This window comes from Alosa alosa, chromosome 2 (genome assembly GCF_017589495.1).
Source record: "Alosa alosa isolate M-15738 ecotype Scorff River chromosome 2, AALO_Geno_1.1, whole genome shotgun sequence".
NCBI lineage: Eukaryota > Metazoa > Chordata > Actinopteri > Clupeiformes > Clupeidae > Alosa > Alosa alosa.
In genome coordinates, this window is record NC_063190.1 from 10,490,269 (window position 1) to 10,507,554 (window position 17,286).

At 43.2% G+C, this 17,286-nt stretch overlaps 2 protein-coding genes across 2 annotated transcripts; both read left to right on the forward strand.

Moving 5' to 3' along the window:
• The first annotated feature begins 1,334 nt into the window (after positions 1-1,334).
• LOC125309765 (cerebellin-1-like) lies at positions 1,335-3,616 on the forward strand. The gene is made up of 5 exons (XM_048266861.1): positions 1,335-1,356; positions 2,227-2,352; positions 2,721-2,843; positions 3,102-3,239; positions 3,333-3,616. The coding sequence occupies exons 1-5, from the start codon at positions 1,335-1,337 to the stop codon at positions 3,614-3,616; spliced, it is 693 nt and encodes a 230-aa protein (XP_048122818.1).
• Positions 3,617-6,051: 2,435 nt separating this feature from the next.
• On the forward strand, positions 6,052-16,926 carry LOC125290584 (short transient receptor potential channel 7-like). The gene is made up of 12 exons (XM_048237229.1): positions 6,052-6,216; positions 8,414-9,182; positions 11,120-11,302; positions 11,570-11,734; positions 11,963-12,179; positions 12,484-12,717; positions 14,876-15,140; positions 15,229-15,424; positions 15,526-15,747; positions 15,892-15,975; positions 16,147-16,222; positions 16,577-16,926. The coding sequence occupies exons 2-12, from the start codon at positions 8,415-8,417 to the stop codon at positions 16,711-16,713; spliced, it is 2,547 nt and encodes an 848-aa protein (XP_048093186.1). The 5' UTR covers positions 6,052-6,216; position 8,414; the 3' UTR covers positions 16,714-16,926.
• The last annotated feature ends 360 nt before the right edge of the window (positions 16,927-17,286 follow it).

A 17,286-nucleotide genomic window follows, 5' to 3' on the forward strand; every position in this document is an offset into this window, starting at 1 on the left:
GCGTCATTCCTGTCCGTAGCTCACCCAGCAAGGTATCTCGAAGTTCCTGCACTTGATTACGCAGCTCCTGGAATAACTCCTCTTTCAGAGCAGTTCGCCAAGCATCAAGTTGGGCTGGGGGGTCCCCTCGGGGTGCACCTTGGTCACGTGGTGGTGGAACATATGCTCGACGGGCCTCTACTCCTTCTGTTGTTACTTCAGAGACACCCTCTCTCTCCACCTCCCGGGCCTCTATACAGGCTTCAGCAAACGAGAGACCTGGGTTCCGTCGGATCATACGCTGGAGCTCCCTCTTGGCTGGTCCCATCAGCATGCCAGCAACCAGTTGGCTTCTTAGGGTCTCGTCATCATCACCCTCGGTTGGCTCCTTCCTTCTCCATCTGCAATGACACTCGCGGAGACATAAGATGAACGAGTCCGCCCCCTCCCCGGTGTGTTGTCTGCAGGTGAAGAAAGCTCCTCTCAACTCTGTTAGCCCAGCCTCTCGCCCATACAGCTGCTCTAGGAATCTTAGTATTTTATCAACTGTATCTTTTTTATCCTCCTCCAACAGCTCTACTTCCCTTTTTGGTTCCCCTTCCAGAGCCCCCATCACTAAATCTACCTGCTGCCTGTTGTTCAGTGATAAAGCCCTTAAACACACTTCAATGTTTTTTTTTTCCATTCCCCAAACTGTTCCCTTTTATCTACCCCAAATTTTGGTATCCAGGGCCCCCCAGCGAACCAGGGAAAAAACCCTGGGAGAGACCCTGTGGTTGCTGCATCAGGTGGTTGGGCCGGCTGCTGCAGCTGTTCCTGTTCGTCCATGTTGCTGTGGTAAAAGGGGTCCTTGCCGACTACGCCAAAATTGTGTCGCGACCGAACAAGGCCGGTTTGATTTTGGGGGATTCTCAGTCTGAACACAACCCAATTTTCTGTTCCCCTAACAGGGACTTAGGACCTCCTGACCACAAGCAACATGGACACACAAGTGCAGATTATCAATATTTATTACAGATAACCTCCCCACAGTCTCTTCCCACCACACGTTCTGCAGCAGTACGCAATTACAACACCAGGAACAATACACAGCATTCAAGTGAGCTACGAAAGATAACAGTTGCTTAAATCACACCACAAGCTTAGGCTAAACTACAGTACAAGACAAGCCACTCAAGATAGAGAACACCACAAGGCTAGCTACATCAGCACAGCAAATCCCCATACGGCTTACTGCTGCAGCCCTCAGACCACCTCCTGCAGGGAGGCTAAATCTCACATTAAAAATAGACAGACAGAACAGAAAATTAAATCTTACACATGGGGGAATCTATTGGCCCTGCCACAGCCAACCCATGGACTCCCCCAAAATCAACAGTAAATACCAAACACAACCAAAATCAACTAACAACCCACGCACCAGGAGGCTCCTCCCACTCGCTGCAGCCTAGAGGGAGAGGAATACACAGGCTCAGCACCGGAGGCCAACAATGCTGCTAAACCCACTCATACAGTCACTGCTAGGCATAATTACGTTCCTTTGGAATCAGATTGAGTACGTCGTATCCATTTCAAAGTGTGATCTCCTCCGCCGCCGCTGATCTCCCTCAACGAACCACCGCCTGAGGAGGATGTAAACAGATCGCTAAGCCAATCGCCAGCTCAGTAGCCGGCCTCAGTCACTCACTCAAAACTCTTACGTCCCTCCACTATGGAACGTCTTGGCACATCAGCTCCTCAGCTCTCAGCTCCAGCACAGTCCAGTCCCGTCGGCACCGGCAGCATAAAACAAAGAGGGACAGGGGAAAGAACACAGACAGGACCAAACACCACAATGGGCTATGACTATACGCTAATAGTCCATAAACAAAACTTCTCCCGCAGTGGCGCGTCCCGTAGCCCTGCCCGACCACCGCACTAGAGTCATTCCTGGGATTTTATACCACAGTCAGCCAATGCACACATCCCTCGGCGATCAGCTGGTCGTTCAGTCCTTCTTACTTGCGTCTAGCCGTCAGTTAACTCATCGGCAGTATTACGAAGCACAAAACATACAATCACAAACACAGGCGAGACAGATCAAAACAAACACGTGTAACATTAACCCGTAGGGACGTGACATTAATGTCCTGGATTCCAGACTATTATATGATAGCAGAAAAAGCAGAGCAATTGAACTCTGATTAAAATGTGAAATTTGATAAGACAAACCCTCACCGTCTCATCTTATCTGTGCCTTCATATCAGCTCAAGACTCGGTGCTGGATGTCCTTGGTGAGCAGATTAGCTCCACAAAGAGTCAGCTGCAAGCACAGGCAGCCACGGTACAGGACCTGAAGGATGGAGTGGACAAGCTAAGGGAACAAAACAAAGGTATCTATCAATTAATCAATCTATCAATCTATCACACACACACACACACACACACACACAGTGACAATAACCACTTCTAACTTCAGTTCAAGACCAGGAGCTGGTGACCCTTGATGAAAGGTCAAACACCACCGAGGCTCAGGTGGACGACCATGAAATTGTGATGGGAGAGCTCAGGACTGAGTTAGATGGACTGAAGAGAGAGAATGCAGGTAATAGGGATAGATGTGGGATAGGTGTGTCAACTGGGTTTCGGCACAGACAATGTCAATATCAGCACATTGAGTATAAGGACTAAGTTAGAGGTAGATATGAAATACACATCTTTCTTATTTTTCATGTTAATGTTTACACATTTGTGATTTCAGCCCAGGACATTGTGCTGGATGTTCTCGAAAACAGGTCAAACTCCACCGATGTCCAAATCAGTGAAATTCTGTCCGAAATGGTGGATCTGAATACTGTGATAGACAAGCTAAAGGAAAATGGAGGTATTACCTACATCACTGCTTATATGCTGTTTGCCTTGTGGAGACCATGAAATGAGAAAGACAGCCAACGTATAACACATCAGAAGTATAGTTGTTGGCCATCTTACTGACATCATTACAGGAAATCTGCTTTGCTTTGACACATTTGTAATTACACAATTGGAATGATATATCAACTCTGGATTCAGGATTGCTTCTCAGGTTTTGTGATGTCTAAGAAGACGAAATAGTTTGACAATTAATCTTTTGTGTCCGCAGACGTGCCAAAGGTGGCCTTTTCTGCAGCTCTGGGGATAAATGGGAAACTAGGCCCATTCAATAGCCCGTACACCATCAATGAAATCGTCTACAAGAAAGTCCTTGCAAACATTGGCAATGCTTACAATCCATCAACAGGTAATATCTAAATAAAACTGTTCCTGGATATACATGCTCAGATGTTGGACTTACACAGACAGAACTGTTGTCCATCTGTATTCATCCACGCAGGTGTCTTCACTGCCCCTGTGAGAGGAGTCTATTTCTTCAGGTTCACTGTCGGCACAGAGACCTCTTCATACAGCAGCGGTGCCATTCTGTACAAGAACGTAGAGCAGGTGATCAACATCTTCACCCACGACAAGAACGGGCAGCTTCGCCACTACTCCAGCGGAGCAGTTCTTCAGCTGGAGAAGGGCGACACAATCTACCTTAGCTTGGAGAACAACTACCAGCTCTATGACGATGCACACAATCACAATACTTTTGGAGGCTTCCTACTTTTCCCAATGTGAGAGGGCAAGAGAGCTCAGTCACTGATTAAGCAATCTATGAAGTATAATTCAAGGTCATGCTATGTTGTTGAGTATCTGCTGTATCAGAGACAGAAAGTTGAATAAATATGTGAGAAATCATTATGGCTGTCTTTGTATTTTGTACATGGTCCTGTTCATGATTCTAATGTTGTTGTTAAATTATGCTGTTCAATAATGAACCCATACACTATGATATTCTAAAGCCTATAACTTGACTAGACAAATAAATAGAATCTACAGATGACCTGATTTAAAGAGAGGACTCTGGTTTCAGGCAATTCTGAAGATATGAAACGATTTGGGCATCAAGAAAATGATCTCATTCTTTTCTCAGTTGTAACAGCAGAGGGAGCCAAACCCCATGAAAATAGCAGACATATCCAATCAGCACTAAGACCAAAAGCAGTGTTTTGCCCATCAAGGCACAGGGAGAGTGGAACCAGCTTTTAAGCTCTCACTCTGACATTCCACACAGAGTGCTCACAGTACAGCCTATAAACCATCTGCCCCCTTTCCTCTACAAGAAAGTAATAGAAAGAACACTCTCCAATGTCCTTCCGCCTCGCCAGTCAGTTTGGTCTCCTTTTGGTCTCCATTTGGTCTCTATTTCATTTGTCCTTGTCCCATTACCCACCACCACCCCATGCTCCTCCCATGTGTGGATTAGGACAAATCTGTCTGCTTTGTTAATGACTGGTAGTGTTTTATGACTGTGCTGAAGCATGTGCTGGGGGTGGAAGTAAATTGTCTGAGCAGGTATATAATCCCTGTAGCTCATCTGTCATGTTATATTCTGGTGTTGTGAATACCTCCAGTTAAAAAACAGTGTTTTTCACACTTTTAGCTCTAATGTAAATCAGTGATGAATCACTTACTCTGACAACATTGCAGTGACATTTTTTGTTGAATGTGTGCAAGTGACAGAATATGGCTCATAATATGGCATACTAAATGTTCCCGGATTCAGTGTTATCATTTGGCAGCAATCCCAGTTTACAAATGAAATATACAACTGATTTCCTTACAGATTGGTAAAAATTATTTTATAAACAACATCTGGAAAGGAATTCTGGAAATGAGCTCTGTCCATTTTGGGACACTGCTATATTATATAACACCTGCTAGGCTTCTGTTCAGATACCCCCAAAGGACATCACATATTGTGGGGGATTCGTTGCACAAGCAACAGTTTGCTGAGCCCACCTGGATAAACATGGCGGCCCCCCACTGAGCTCCAGTGTGCTTTGGCTATCGGATGATGAGGTACACCGGAGAAGGAATGTCTGTAATGTTAGATTCACAACATTTACAGAAATGACATGTTACAGTAGTCATGCCATGCAAAAAGCAAAACAGATGTATCTTAAATCCCATATTATATGTTCAACATTTGTCACCGCTTCAGTTCCCGTGGCTTTGATGTAATTTATGGTGATGAACACCAATTGCAACCATATGCCAATTGCATGCATAATTATGATAACATGAAAATCATGTAGCTTCCAGACAGCTGTGGAGAAGACCAGTGAGCACATTATGTCATCCTAATGCCTTCCCTGGAAAGAGTTTGGTCTGGTGGCTCATTGAGTTACGTTCTCCTCTGGACATTGGACAATTGTGTTTGTGGCCTGGTTCACATTAGATTAAAAATGCACACCCCATCCCTGTCTCCCAGTTCAGATAGGTAAGCCTGGCCCTTTGATGTGCATCAAAGCAGCCTGACAGCTGATCTGTGAAGCTCAGAGACAGCCACCCATCCATCAGAAAACCGATGAGGAGATTTACAGGATATGTGCTTGCATTGAAAGTGGCATCTTAATGTAATTTTATATGGAGCAACAACACACCTCAAGCCTTGAGTCTTCTCTCAGATCTTTTAAGAGGTATTGGTCTTCCAGCCTTCACTTTGCTCTGGGATCTGTATAGACTGGTCTATAGGCACAGGGAGAGCCAGGATTCAGTTTTTGCAAATTGTGTTCACATTGATGTGAAAAGCTCTGGACTTCCTCCAAGGCAAACCAATGGGTAATGCTATTTGTTGGCTATATGTCTTTGTAGTAACTTCATGCATGTATCTATGAACGCTTATGTCTAGCTTGTGTATGCAGAAATGTGGGCTGGTAATTCAGAAATTTAATCTCAGAGAAATCCTTCAATATGAATGATGGTTGCGTGTTTTCCTTTGCCTGATGAATAGCTGTCCCTCCTCAACTTAAAAAAGAGTATGTCTGGAGGTGTCCCACGCCGCTTGAGTCTGGATCTCCTCTGGCTGACCACCCGTTCATAATTGATGGCAATAGCATGGAACATACACGGCGCGATGAGCCGCCCACGCTCAACCGGTGTATGACGCTACCTGGCGCCCTGTTTCGACGGAAAGCAGATGCGCGCTGCACAACTGAATTTGGTATTGCCGGTGCCATTAGCAACTCCGCGCTACAAGCAGTCGCAATAACGGCCACCACGGAGGAACCGGGCGGGGTGGCTGAACTTTTGGAGAAACGATGCCAGGCAGGACAAGTGCTTCACAGTTTCTCATATAATCATTGGGATTCCCAAAGGGTTGGCTCTCCACAAACGTAAGTGCAACTCTTTTTGTTCATAGCATTAGCTTTACTCTGTTCACTGTTCACACCATTCTCCCTAAAAATAAAACAAAATAAATACATATTCAAATAACTTAGCAGCCATTGTAGTTATTCAGCTAATTTTCGTATTTATATTCAATCTGCATATGATATATTTCCAAGACAGTGCAATTATCTTAAATGTATTTCTGGGTAAATCTATTAATCATACACATTTACACACACACACACTCTCACACACACACACACACACACACACACACATAGGGAGGATGGATGGGAAAGGCACATATCTAACAACCAGTAGCATTTCATGAATATACATCACTGTGATGGGGAAAGTGGATTGCTTATGCGGCTGCATGCACTACTGATGAAGTTGGAACTTCCCCTGGATTGTCAATTAACTCCCATTTTCTGGCTCACCAGTCTGTCAACTCAAATCCGTCCTCTGGCTCTGAACTTTAAGAACTACATCTATATCCCTCAGAGTTTCTCAGAGTTTTTTACATGTATTTATTATTTTTATTATTATTATTATTATTATTATTATTATATCACATTGATCTTACTATAGGATACAGAGTGTGATATTTTACCAGGTATAATTACGCTTTCAGGACTTATCAACACATTTACACACAAATACGTACACACACACACACACACACACACACACACACACACACACACACACACACACACACACAGACACATACAAAATCTCATTTGCCTCGGCAGCCTTTCAATTGGTAAATCTCATTGTGAAGGATTTTTGCTTTAGGAGACATTGGTGTTTCGAAGATATTCTCAAATTAAAATTTGACAATCAGTTCCTATACACCTGGACCATATGAGTCAACATGTACTGTATTGTTTTTGCACTCAGAATGGTGTAGCCTTTCAGTCATTCAGTTCATGGTTTCACCTGGTCATAAAAAGACATGAAGCTCATCAGTTTTCACTTCATGGGTCAGATATATTTGTGTGGAATTGTTATTATAGCTTATGAGTGATTCTTATTCAGTTTCTGGGAGTTATTTGGGAGCTATCCAGATGAGGTGAGAATGGATTAGATGAATGAGTATTTAATATTTATGCATATGCCTAATTAGGGCTGTGCGAATATCATTTTGATCGAATCAATTTGAAATATGACTTTCAACAATTATGAAAACAACATAGTCAAAAAAACAATGCTCTCATTTTGTCTTTATAAATCCATAGCAGTCCTTTGTTTTACACAGCTGCTGTATGCATGATCGTTTTTGCATTACTTTGTTTTTACTTTTTTCCCCTAGGTTAATTATATTTAAAAATCCATACATTTCACTCCATTCCTAAGATGCACTTAATGAAACTAGGATCCATGTGATCCTCATCTTTACATTATACACAGAAGTCTATAATGCCTACTGTAGGTCTATTTCAATTGTCAAGTTGTAGTTCAGTGTCTGAATTTGTCTTGTCTAGGAGCTTACTGCAGGTATTACATTATATCACCAGTGTATGTGTGCATTTTAAAAATGTTTTGATTGAATTGCCTTTCAAAGACCTTCAATGCACTTCATACAGTTTGACCAATTCATATTTAAGCTGACATTTTCTTCCACTGAGGGATTTTCATTCACAGCACTATCAGAAGGGGAGGACATTCTTATGACATGTGGGAATTGCTTAGTGCCTCTTGGTGTCGTCCTAATCAATATCTTCTCCATTGTGTTCTGGTCGACTGTGTTAACTTGCACATCATCTCTGAAATCATCAGTTGGATAACCATAACATTGATGCATCATCTTTAGCTGTCAATGGATGCTTTCATTCATTGCCTGGTTTATCACTCCTTGACAATTGTACACAAACAATGCAATTTTCATGGATGTATGAAAACATTTGTTGTTGAAGTAAGTAAGTCAAAGTAATGAGAAGTAGTAGAATTAATGAGAAATTGCTTTTATGATGTGCACAAGGGACTAGATGATGTACGTGGAAGTTGAACTGGTAGTTTTTTTTTTAATTCTGTACTGGTACATTTTAATTATTGTCTGAAAAAATGTGCTAAAGCGACTGAGAAAAACTCTAAGAAAGAAAATGTGTATCTGTGCTGTGCTGTAAATCACTTTAGATGAAAGCATGAGCCACATGAATATGCAAAATATAATTTTCCCCACAATGCTTTTCCCCATAGAATGGAGGCCATTAACAGGAGGCACACCACCCTGAGGGAGAAGGGCCGGCGGCAGGCGATCCGCGGCCCGGCCTACATGTTCAATGAGCGTGCCACCAGCCTGACAGCCGAGGAAGAGCGCTTCCTGGACGCTGCAGAGTACGGCAACATCCCTGTGGTGCGCAAGATGCTCGAGGAGTCCAAGACGCTCAATGTCAACTGCGTGGACTACATGGGCCAGAACGCCCTGCAGCTGGCTGTGGGCAACGAGCATCTGGAGGTGACCGAGCTGCTGCTGAAGAGGGAAGGGCTGGCCCGTGTCGGGGACGCCCTCCTGCTGGCCATCAGCAAGGGCTATGTGCGCATCGTGGAGGCCATCTTGGCTCACCCGGCCTTCGAGGGCGGCCTGCGGCTCACGCTGAGTCCCCTGGAGCAAGAGCCGCTGCGCGACGACGAGGACTTCTACGCGTACGACGAGGACGGCACGCGCTTCTCGCAGGACGTGACGCCGGTCATCCTGGCGGCACACTGCCAGGAGTACGAGATCGTGCACACGCTCCTGCTGAAGGGCGCGCGCATCGAGAAGCCGCACGACTACTTCTGCAAGTGCGGCGAGTGCGCGGACAGGCAGCGGCGTGACTCCTTCAGCCACTCGCGCTCACGCATGAACGCCTACAAGGGCCTGGCCAGCGCAGCCTACCTGTCTCTGTCCAGCGAGGACCCTGTGCTCACCGCCCTAGAGCTCAGCAACGAGCTCACACAACTGGCCAACATCGAAACTGAGTTTAAGGTGAGATGAATGTGAAGTGTGCAGTGTTAGGTGAAGCTGTGAAGTAGACAGACAGACCGACAGAAAGAACGACAGACAGACAGACAGACAGACAGACAGACAGACAGGTTGTGAATCTGCCACATCCAGTTTTTCTTTTCTTTTCTTTTCTCATGTCCAGATAGTGTTCTACTTCATCTTCTCATCAACAAAATAAATAAAACTTTCGCTAACTGGATGCAAGAGGGAGGAAGGGCCTTGATAAATTGGCAAATCTTTACGCAATGTGGGTAGTGATAGTGTATAGGGCGCTCTGGTTCGGTAGCCTGCATGTCAGGTCATCGTAGTCATTTCCAGGGCTGTGGGGAGGGGCCGCGGGGAGTTAAAAGTGAAGCGCTGCAGTCGCACAGTGCAAGCTGCTGGAGAGCACAGCAAAGAAAATATTCAAACAGCAATAGCATGCGCTTTTTGAGATCACTTTACAGTAATCAGCCCAGCCCCAAAACGCCACCGGCCCACCAGGAATCCTCCCAACTCTCCCGATTGCCACTCCGCTACTGCCTGTTCACCAGAAATATAACAGACGTCATGTCCTCAAAAATCATGAATGACGTTCATTATTCTTATTTGAAATGTTACTCAAAAACAGATTTCTGTCTTTGCAACTGATGCAGACAAATATTGATTGAGGCTGCCTGGTCTTCTTTAACACAAGCTTACCTGTAATATTCACAGGTTTGTTGTGGGTTATCTGGGGGCACTAAGACCTTTCATTTTGACACTAATCCATGCTTATGCAACTGAAAGACACCATAGTGCCCTGTGTCCTTTTAATAACCATATATTCAGACAAGTTCACACATCTGTGGCGTAAATCCTCAAAACAATTATGCCATGCTGTGGGAATGTTGTACAAAATGTGTCAGATACATTTATTTATGTCAAGGGTGTTTATCCATACAACTTGAAATGAATTGACTAAACAAGTGGGTCTTCTGTGGTTTTGATGTTTGTTTGTGGGAACATCCATTCAAACTGAGAATCCCTGAAGCAGCTCATTAAAACTTGCCCATGCATGCTTAATCTCTTTAGCATTAACGCATCCTCTCCAAGCCTCTCTCTCTCTCTCACTCTCTCTCTCTCTCTCTCTCTCACTCTCCCTCCCTTTCACTCGCTCTACCTCTCCTTTGCTCTTCTGCCATCTATAAGTGTGTGCTAACTCTGAAGTGGCCGTCTCATCTCTTTCCGCCAGCCATTCACACAAGGGAGGGCCAGAGCGGGACTTTCCTATCCAGTCTGTTGACTTCTCGCATTGTATTAGTAAGCCGTTAATTGAAAAGGGTCCAGGGAGAGCCTTGTATAATCACCCCACTGTTGAGCATTTGATTGATAACCGTCCCACGCACGCCTGTGACCAAGTCAGGGAATCAGAGACAACTCTCTTGTGTTCAAACACTGTGCGGTAGATACGTGTGCATTCTGAGGCATAATTACAGAATAAGAAATTCTCCTGTTTAGGGATAATGAAGATGGATTTTTGCCTTGTCTGTGTCTTTTCCCTGACATCACTGAAAGTGACGGAAAGTGTCTGACACTCTGGTGGGATTTCCTGTCATCAGCGCTGGAGTTGTTTTGAGATTGTAGGCTCTGGATGGAACGATCAGAGCCATTGTGTTACATCTATCCATCATTGTGAGGTGTGACCCAGGGGAGACGTTTCATTATCATTGCATTCACACATATGCTTCCCCCATGCAATGCACCTACAAACCAATTCACTTTACTATATGATGTAGACTGACTGCTTGAAGACAACCTGCAGTGCAGTGTCACTGTACTTTGCTTTTCCTTTGTTTAATACATTTTGCTCCTGTATTCTCCATTATTTTGTTTCCTGCAGCAGTATAGTAACAATGCTATACTGATGTCACTGTGTGTGTTAATTGTTCTTTCCGTAGAATGACTACAGGAAGCTGTCCATGCAGTGTAAGGACTTTGTGGTTGGGGTGCTGGACCTCTGCAGAGACACTGAAGAAGTGGAGGCCATTCTGAACGGAGATGTGGACCAGAATCCAGCCAGCGAGCACAACCGGCCCTGCCTGAGCCGGGTCAAGCTCGCCATCAAGTACGAGGTCAAAAAGGTAAAGCCCACAGCTAAGAATATATAATTTGGTAGAACACAATTAACGATGTGCACAAGTGAGAATTTAATTGAAAAAGGCTGGGAGAGAGACTGTGAGGGAGTATCTGTTCTGTCTTACATGGTAAAACAATGCCTCCTGTAAACAAAAAATGTACAACGATTTTGTGTCTAAGTGTTGGAAAAGAGTTTAATGTTTAAAAATACCACTATTGCTGTTTATAAGTTAATTTCATTATTTACCTGCTCTGCTCTGATCGGTGCCCAGTTTGTAGCCCATCCTAACTGCCAGCAGCAGCTCCTGACGCTGTGGTATGAGAACTTGCAGGGTCTCAGACAGCAGTCCATCGGGGTCAAGTGCTGGACGGTCCTGGGTGTGACCGTGGGGCTTCCCTTCCTCGCTCTTTCATATTGGATCATGCCATGCAGCAAGGTAGCTGATACACTCACAAACCTGACATATGCACCCCCAAATATCTGATTTCAATACAGCACATTTTTTATTTTGTGTGGAAAGTCAAATAGATAGATAGATAGATAGATACTTTATTGATCCCCAAGGGCAAATTCAAGATGTGGATATATAAATATTCTCATATCAGGATACAATTTTGCATTCCATTTTAGTGTGTTTATGGTCTGTGTTTGATGCTCTCGTCAGCTTGGCCAGATCCTTCGTAGCCCATTCATGAAGTTTGTGGCCCACGCAGTGTCCTTTACCATTTTCCTCGGTCTGCTTGTGGTCAATGCGTCAGACCGATTCGAGGGAGTCAAAAACCTTCCCAACGAGACCATTACTGACCACCCTCGGCAAGTCTTCCGTGTGAAAACAACACAGTTCTCCTGGACAGAGATGCTTATCATGAAATGGGTCCTAGGTAAGTGAGTGCCAGGACTCTGTGTAATGTGTAATGCCAGATTGTGCTATTTAGCTCAGTACAAGCCCAACTGATCTCCTGGCCAAAATCACTGTATTTGCTGTGGTCTCCATTCTAAATGGGAATGCATACAACCTCTACTTTCAGAACAAAATTTACAGAAAACTACTGCAATGTAGTCTTATATCACACACATAACTTAACATGAATTGTTTTTTTTCCCTTCATGATATTTCCTGGTTTTACTTCACATTATTTACATTTCCATTCAGTTGAGCAAACTCCTGTCTTCTGTCTGTAAAAGGAATGATCTGGTCAGAGTGCAAGGAGATTTGGACCGATGGGCCACGGGAGTATGCCATGCACCTCTGGAACATTCTGGACTTTGGCATGCTATCCATCTTTGTGGCGTCCTTCACGGCGAGGCTCATTGTTTTCCTAAGGGCTTCCAAGGCACAGCTGTATGTGGACCAACATGTGCTGGACACAGACCTAAGTAATGCCTCTCTGCCAGAGGAAGTGGCCTACTTCACCTTTGGTGAGTACTCCCAATCACACTAGTCACAACCACAATAGTATTATAATAGAATAAGACATGTTGATGGATTGCTATATTACTCTAGAGCAGTGCAGTGCAACAGTAATGCCACACAAAACACTGTGCCATGTTTTATATTGTTTTAGTTTGCTGTTGTTGGGCAATTCCATGCAAAGACCATCCTTACCATACACACACAAATAAAATGTTGTTAAAATGTTAATTTAGGTCTATATTTTATTGTTTGTAACTGATCTGATTGAATTTAATGGAAAATTACACTCCTTTTACATTATAAATGATTTTGGTGTGCAACCATACAGAAACAAAATGTTTCACATAGCAATAGTATACATATTTAAAAAGGGGATAAATGGACTCAAATTGTTATCATCTGACATACTGTTGTTAACTGGATTATCGTGTTGGCTGGAGAGGACAGCTGACTTTGCAGCTGGAGTTACTGTAACGTAGCAACCTCCTTCTGTTGCAGATGTGTTCAACCTACCATTAACGTGTAATTTGAAATGTGACGCTCTACTATTTACAAAGGTTTACAACACGATGTGCCAGCATTTGAAGTGTCAGATCCTAATAGTCAGATCCTAGCTTATACCCACAGAGTAACATGAGTAACACCAGCAATAAACTATATGAGCCTTATACTCTTGCAACTCATGTGCATGTAAATGAGTGTGTGTGTGTGTGTGTGTGTGTGTGTGTGTGTGTGTGTGTGTGTGTGTGTGTGTTTGTGTGGGTGTGTGTTTATGTGTGTGTGTGTGTGTGTGTTTGTGCCTGTGTGTGTTTATGTTAATGTGTGTGTGCTTGCCTGTGTGTGTTTATGTCTGTGTGCTTGCCTGTGTGGGTATGGGCTAGGTTGATGCGGGCTCTTGACACTAATATACCATAAACATTTTGTCTTCTTGGGTGCAACGGTTCAGGGCCCGGTTTCCCGATAGCAATGGATACATGCACTTACGAGGGTTTTCTACGATTCATCTTAAGATCGTTGTTTTTTCCGACTGTTTCCTGAACATGCCTGTAGCGTGAACGCGCGTGCACTGCTCTTAAGATGCTCTTAATAGGAGCTGTCCACGTTAATAGTTCTGAAATATCCTCTAATTTGGTGATGTCAGGTGACTGCCCCGTATGTTAGGGGAATGTTGCCATTAAACAACCAAAACCTAAACTTCAGGGAACGTTCAGGAACGTTCCTGCAAACAAACACTTTCCCAGAATGTTCTGGGAACTATAAATTGTTAGCTGGGGTCACAGCTACCGTTTGAATTTCGGATCTACACATTAATTCACTTCAATTTGAAAATAGAAACATTTTGACATCTGCATGAAAGTGAATATGACCACCGCTCAGTCCTGCACATTCTCTCCGCAAAAATAATTAATGCTTGTCAATTTGTCTCCTACTCCATCTTGCAACTTTTGTGTATGTAAATGAGTGTGTGCATGTGTGCGTTTGCTTTTGTGTATATGTGTGCTTCTCTGTGTTTGTGTGTGTGTGTGTGTGTGTGTGTGTTTGTGTGTGTGTGTGTGTGTGTGTGTGTGTGTGTGTGTGTGTGTGTGTGTGGATGCGTGTGTGTGCGTGTGGGTGTGTTTGTGCATGCGTGCGCATACATGTTTGTGTTTTTTTTCTCACTACTTACTTCATGGTACATATATCATGGTTTCGGCAGTTTCCTTAAAAATTCAGAGTTTGTAGAAAACCTGTAATCTCTCATAAAACTGTGAGATCACGTCCATAACGCTGATAAAATGCCATGTATTCTTAGGATGTAAATGATTATATGAAATTTGAGGATCTGTCAGTATTCAGAGGACAGAGGTTACATTAAAAGTTATGCAAATGAATTCACTGATACTAATTTTGTCCATGCTCTGAGGCATTTTGTTTACCAATGTCAACACTCACATCCATAACACTGGAACTGCCCTGTTTGATTTGATTAGTTGCTGTTGTTTTAATGTTTTGACAATATGTTTTGAAAAATCTACTTTCATTATATGATTGATCAGGCACATAATGTAAGTGAAAAGCAAAATCATTGCAAAAGACTGAAGGGGGAGAGAGTAAAAATATAAAATGCTGCCACCTTGTGGCTATAATGACTGTTGTATGTGACTGCCTGTGTTCTCTTTTCAGCCAGGATCAAATGGGTTCCTTCTGACCCTCAGCTCATTTCTGAAGGTCTCTACTCCATTGCTGTGGTTTTAAGTTTCTCAAGAATAGCCTACATTCTACCTGCAAATGAGAGCTTTGGACCACTGCAGATCTCCTTGGGCCGCACAGTGAAGGACATATTTAAGTTCATGGTCATATTCATTATGGTCTTCCTGGCCTTCATGATCGGCATGTTCAATCTGTACTCGCACTATCTAGGAGCCAAGTACAACCCTGCTTTCACCACGTGAGTCCTGGCAAGATTTCTATTCAGAAGGACGTTGGCCATCTGAGGTGGCATCTATGAAATTTTTTTTTTTTTTTTTTGATTACAGGGTGGAGGAAAGTTTCAAAACCCTTTTCTGGTCCATCTTTGGCTTGTCTGAAGTCATCTCTGTGGTTCTGAAGTACGATCACAAGATTATTGAGAATATCGGCTATATCCTCTTCGGTGTCTACAACGTCACTATGGTTGTGGTTCTGCTCAACATGTTGATAGCCATGATCAACCATTCATACCAAGAAATTGAGGTTTGGCCTTTATTTTGATATGATTGAATATTAACTATAACTTCACTATAAAATAAACAGACAATTTTGATCTGATTTTTTTGCAACATTTACCATAACAGGAGGATGCAGATGTGGAATGGAAGTTTGCCCGTGCCAAGCTGTGGCTCTCGTACTTTGATGATGGACGCACATTGCCACCACCATTTAACCTGGTACCAAGTCCAAAGTCTTTCTACTACTTGGCTTTGCATACCAGGGCTTGTCTTGTAAGACTTTGCAAGTCCAAGGCATTCCACCATGAAAATCAGCTCGAAATGGACAAGGTCAACTCTCACTCAAAGGTCTGATATTTTATTTCAGGTCTATGTGAAAAGGGATTTGTGTTTGATTAGGTCATGATTCAGTTTTGCCGTTCAAGATTTTCTGTTGATGTGTTCGTTAATTTTTTTTTGTTTGTTTGTTTGTATTTGTTTTCTTCATGACAGAAGTTCAACCGATTCAGAGCTCAGGATCGGGCACAAGATGAGTTCACAGTGCAAAACCCTATCAAACACCCAACACGCTACCAGGTACTGCCTAAGGACAATTCATATTGTTCTACTTATTAGAAAATGAATACAAGTTGTTATTTAATTGTTTTTTTTATAATCAGTATAAAAAGAAAGTGTGTGTCTTTTCATACTAAATGAATCTCCTTTTTTTTATTGGACTCGTTGCATTGATTTCGTTATCATTTTTAGAAATTGATGAAACGGCTCATTAAGCGCTATGTCCTGAAGGCACAAGTCGACAGTGAAAACGACGAAGTCAACGAAGGTGAGGCCACCTAGTTGCACTCTCAGAGTGTGTAATCTTTCTTCATCAGACAGCTGGCGGGCATCCAAATCCCCCTGAGTCAGACAGACAGTAATTTTGTGAGTCACCCCCGCAACGCTGCTGCTGTGGGTCCAGATGAAACAGACACACTTTACTGTGTGTGTGTGTGTGTGTGTGTGTGTGTGTGCGTGTGCGTGTGCGTGTGCGTGTGCATGTGCGTGTGCATGCAGGCATTTGTGTGTGTGCGTGTGTGTGTGCGTGTGTGTGTGTATGTGTTTGTGTGTGTGTGAGGGGCGAGGGACTTTTCCTGTACATCAAAGTGAACCCATTTTAAATATGCTATTTGTCCTGCAGGTGAGCTGAAGGAGATTAAACAGGACATCTCCAGTCTACGCTATGAGCTGCTGGAGGAGAAGTCACAGGCCACAGGAGAACTGGCTGACCTGATACAGCAGCTCAGTGACAAAATCAGCAAAACCAACACACCATGAGAGAGAAAGAGAGAGAGAGACACACACATACACACACACAGACAGAGAGAGAGAGAGAGAGAGAGAAAGAGGAAGAGGAAGATTACTGTTTCTACACAAAGCTCATTTCACAAAATATGTTAGACATGCTCTGATTTATTGGCCAATGATTAATCACTATTATTCACTGTTGTTACCTATGCCAAGGAGGTTATGTTATTTTTTCCTGCCATTTCTCTGTCTGTTTCTTTATTTGTCATGTCAGTCTTCTTGACATTTATGAAACTTATAGGAGGGGTGTAACAGAACCCATTGCATTTTGGAGTGCATACATGAATTATTTTTCACCTCCATTAACATTGTGAGACAGGGCATTTGGCCTAGGTGGATGAGTGCACTCTGATATCCTGTGTTGTTGATGGTATGAGCCAGCAGAATAAACAGTTTTAGTAAGATGAATATGAAAGTTATAAAACATGGGAACAGTTATACCAAAAATCCACAAGCAAGCATGTGTTGCTGGCACTATTTTATGCTGAAGATTATTAAGTTCACATATTTAACCAGAGGTGTAAAAGTCTGGCTTTAGAAAGG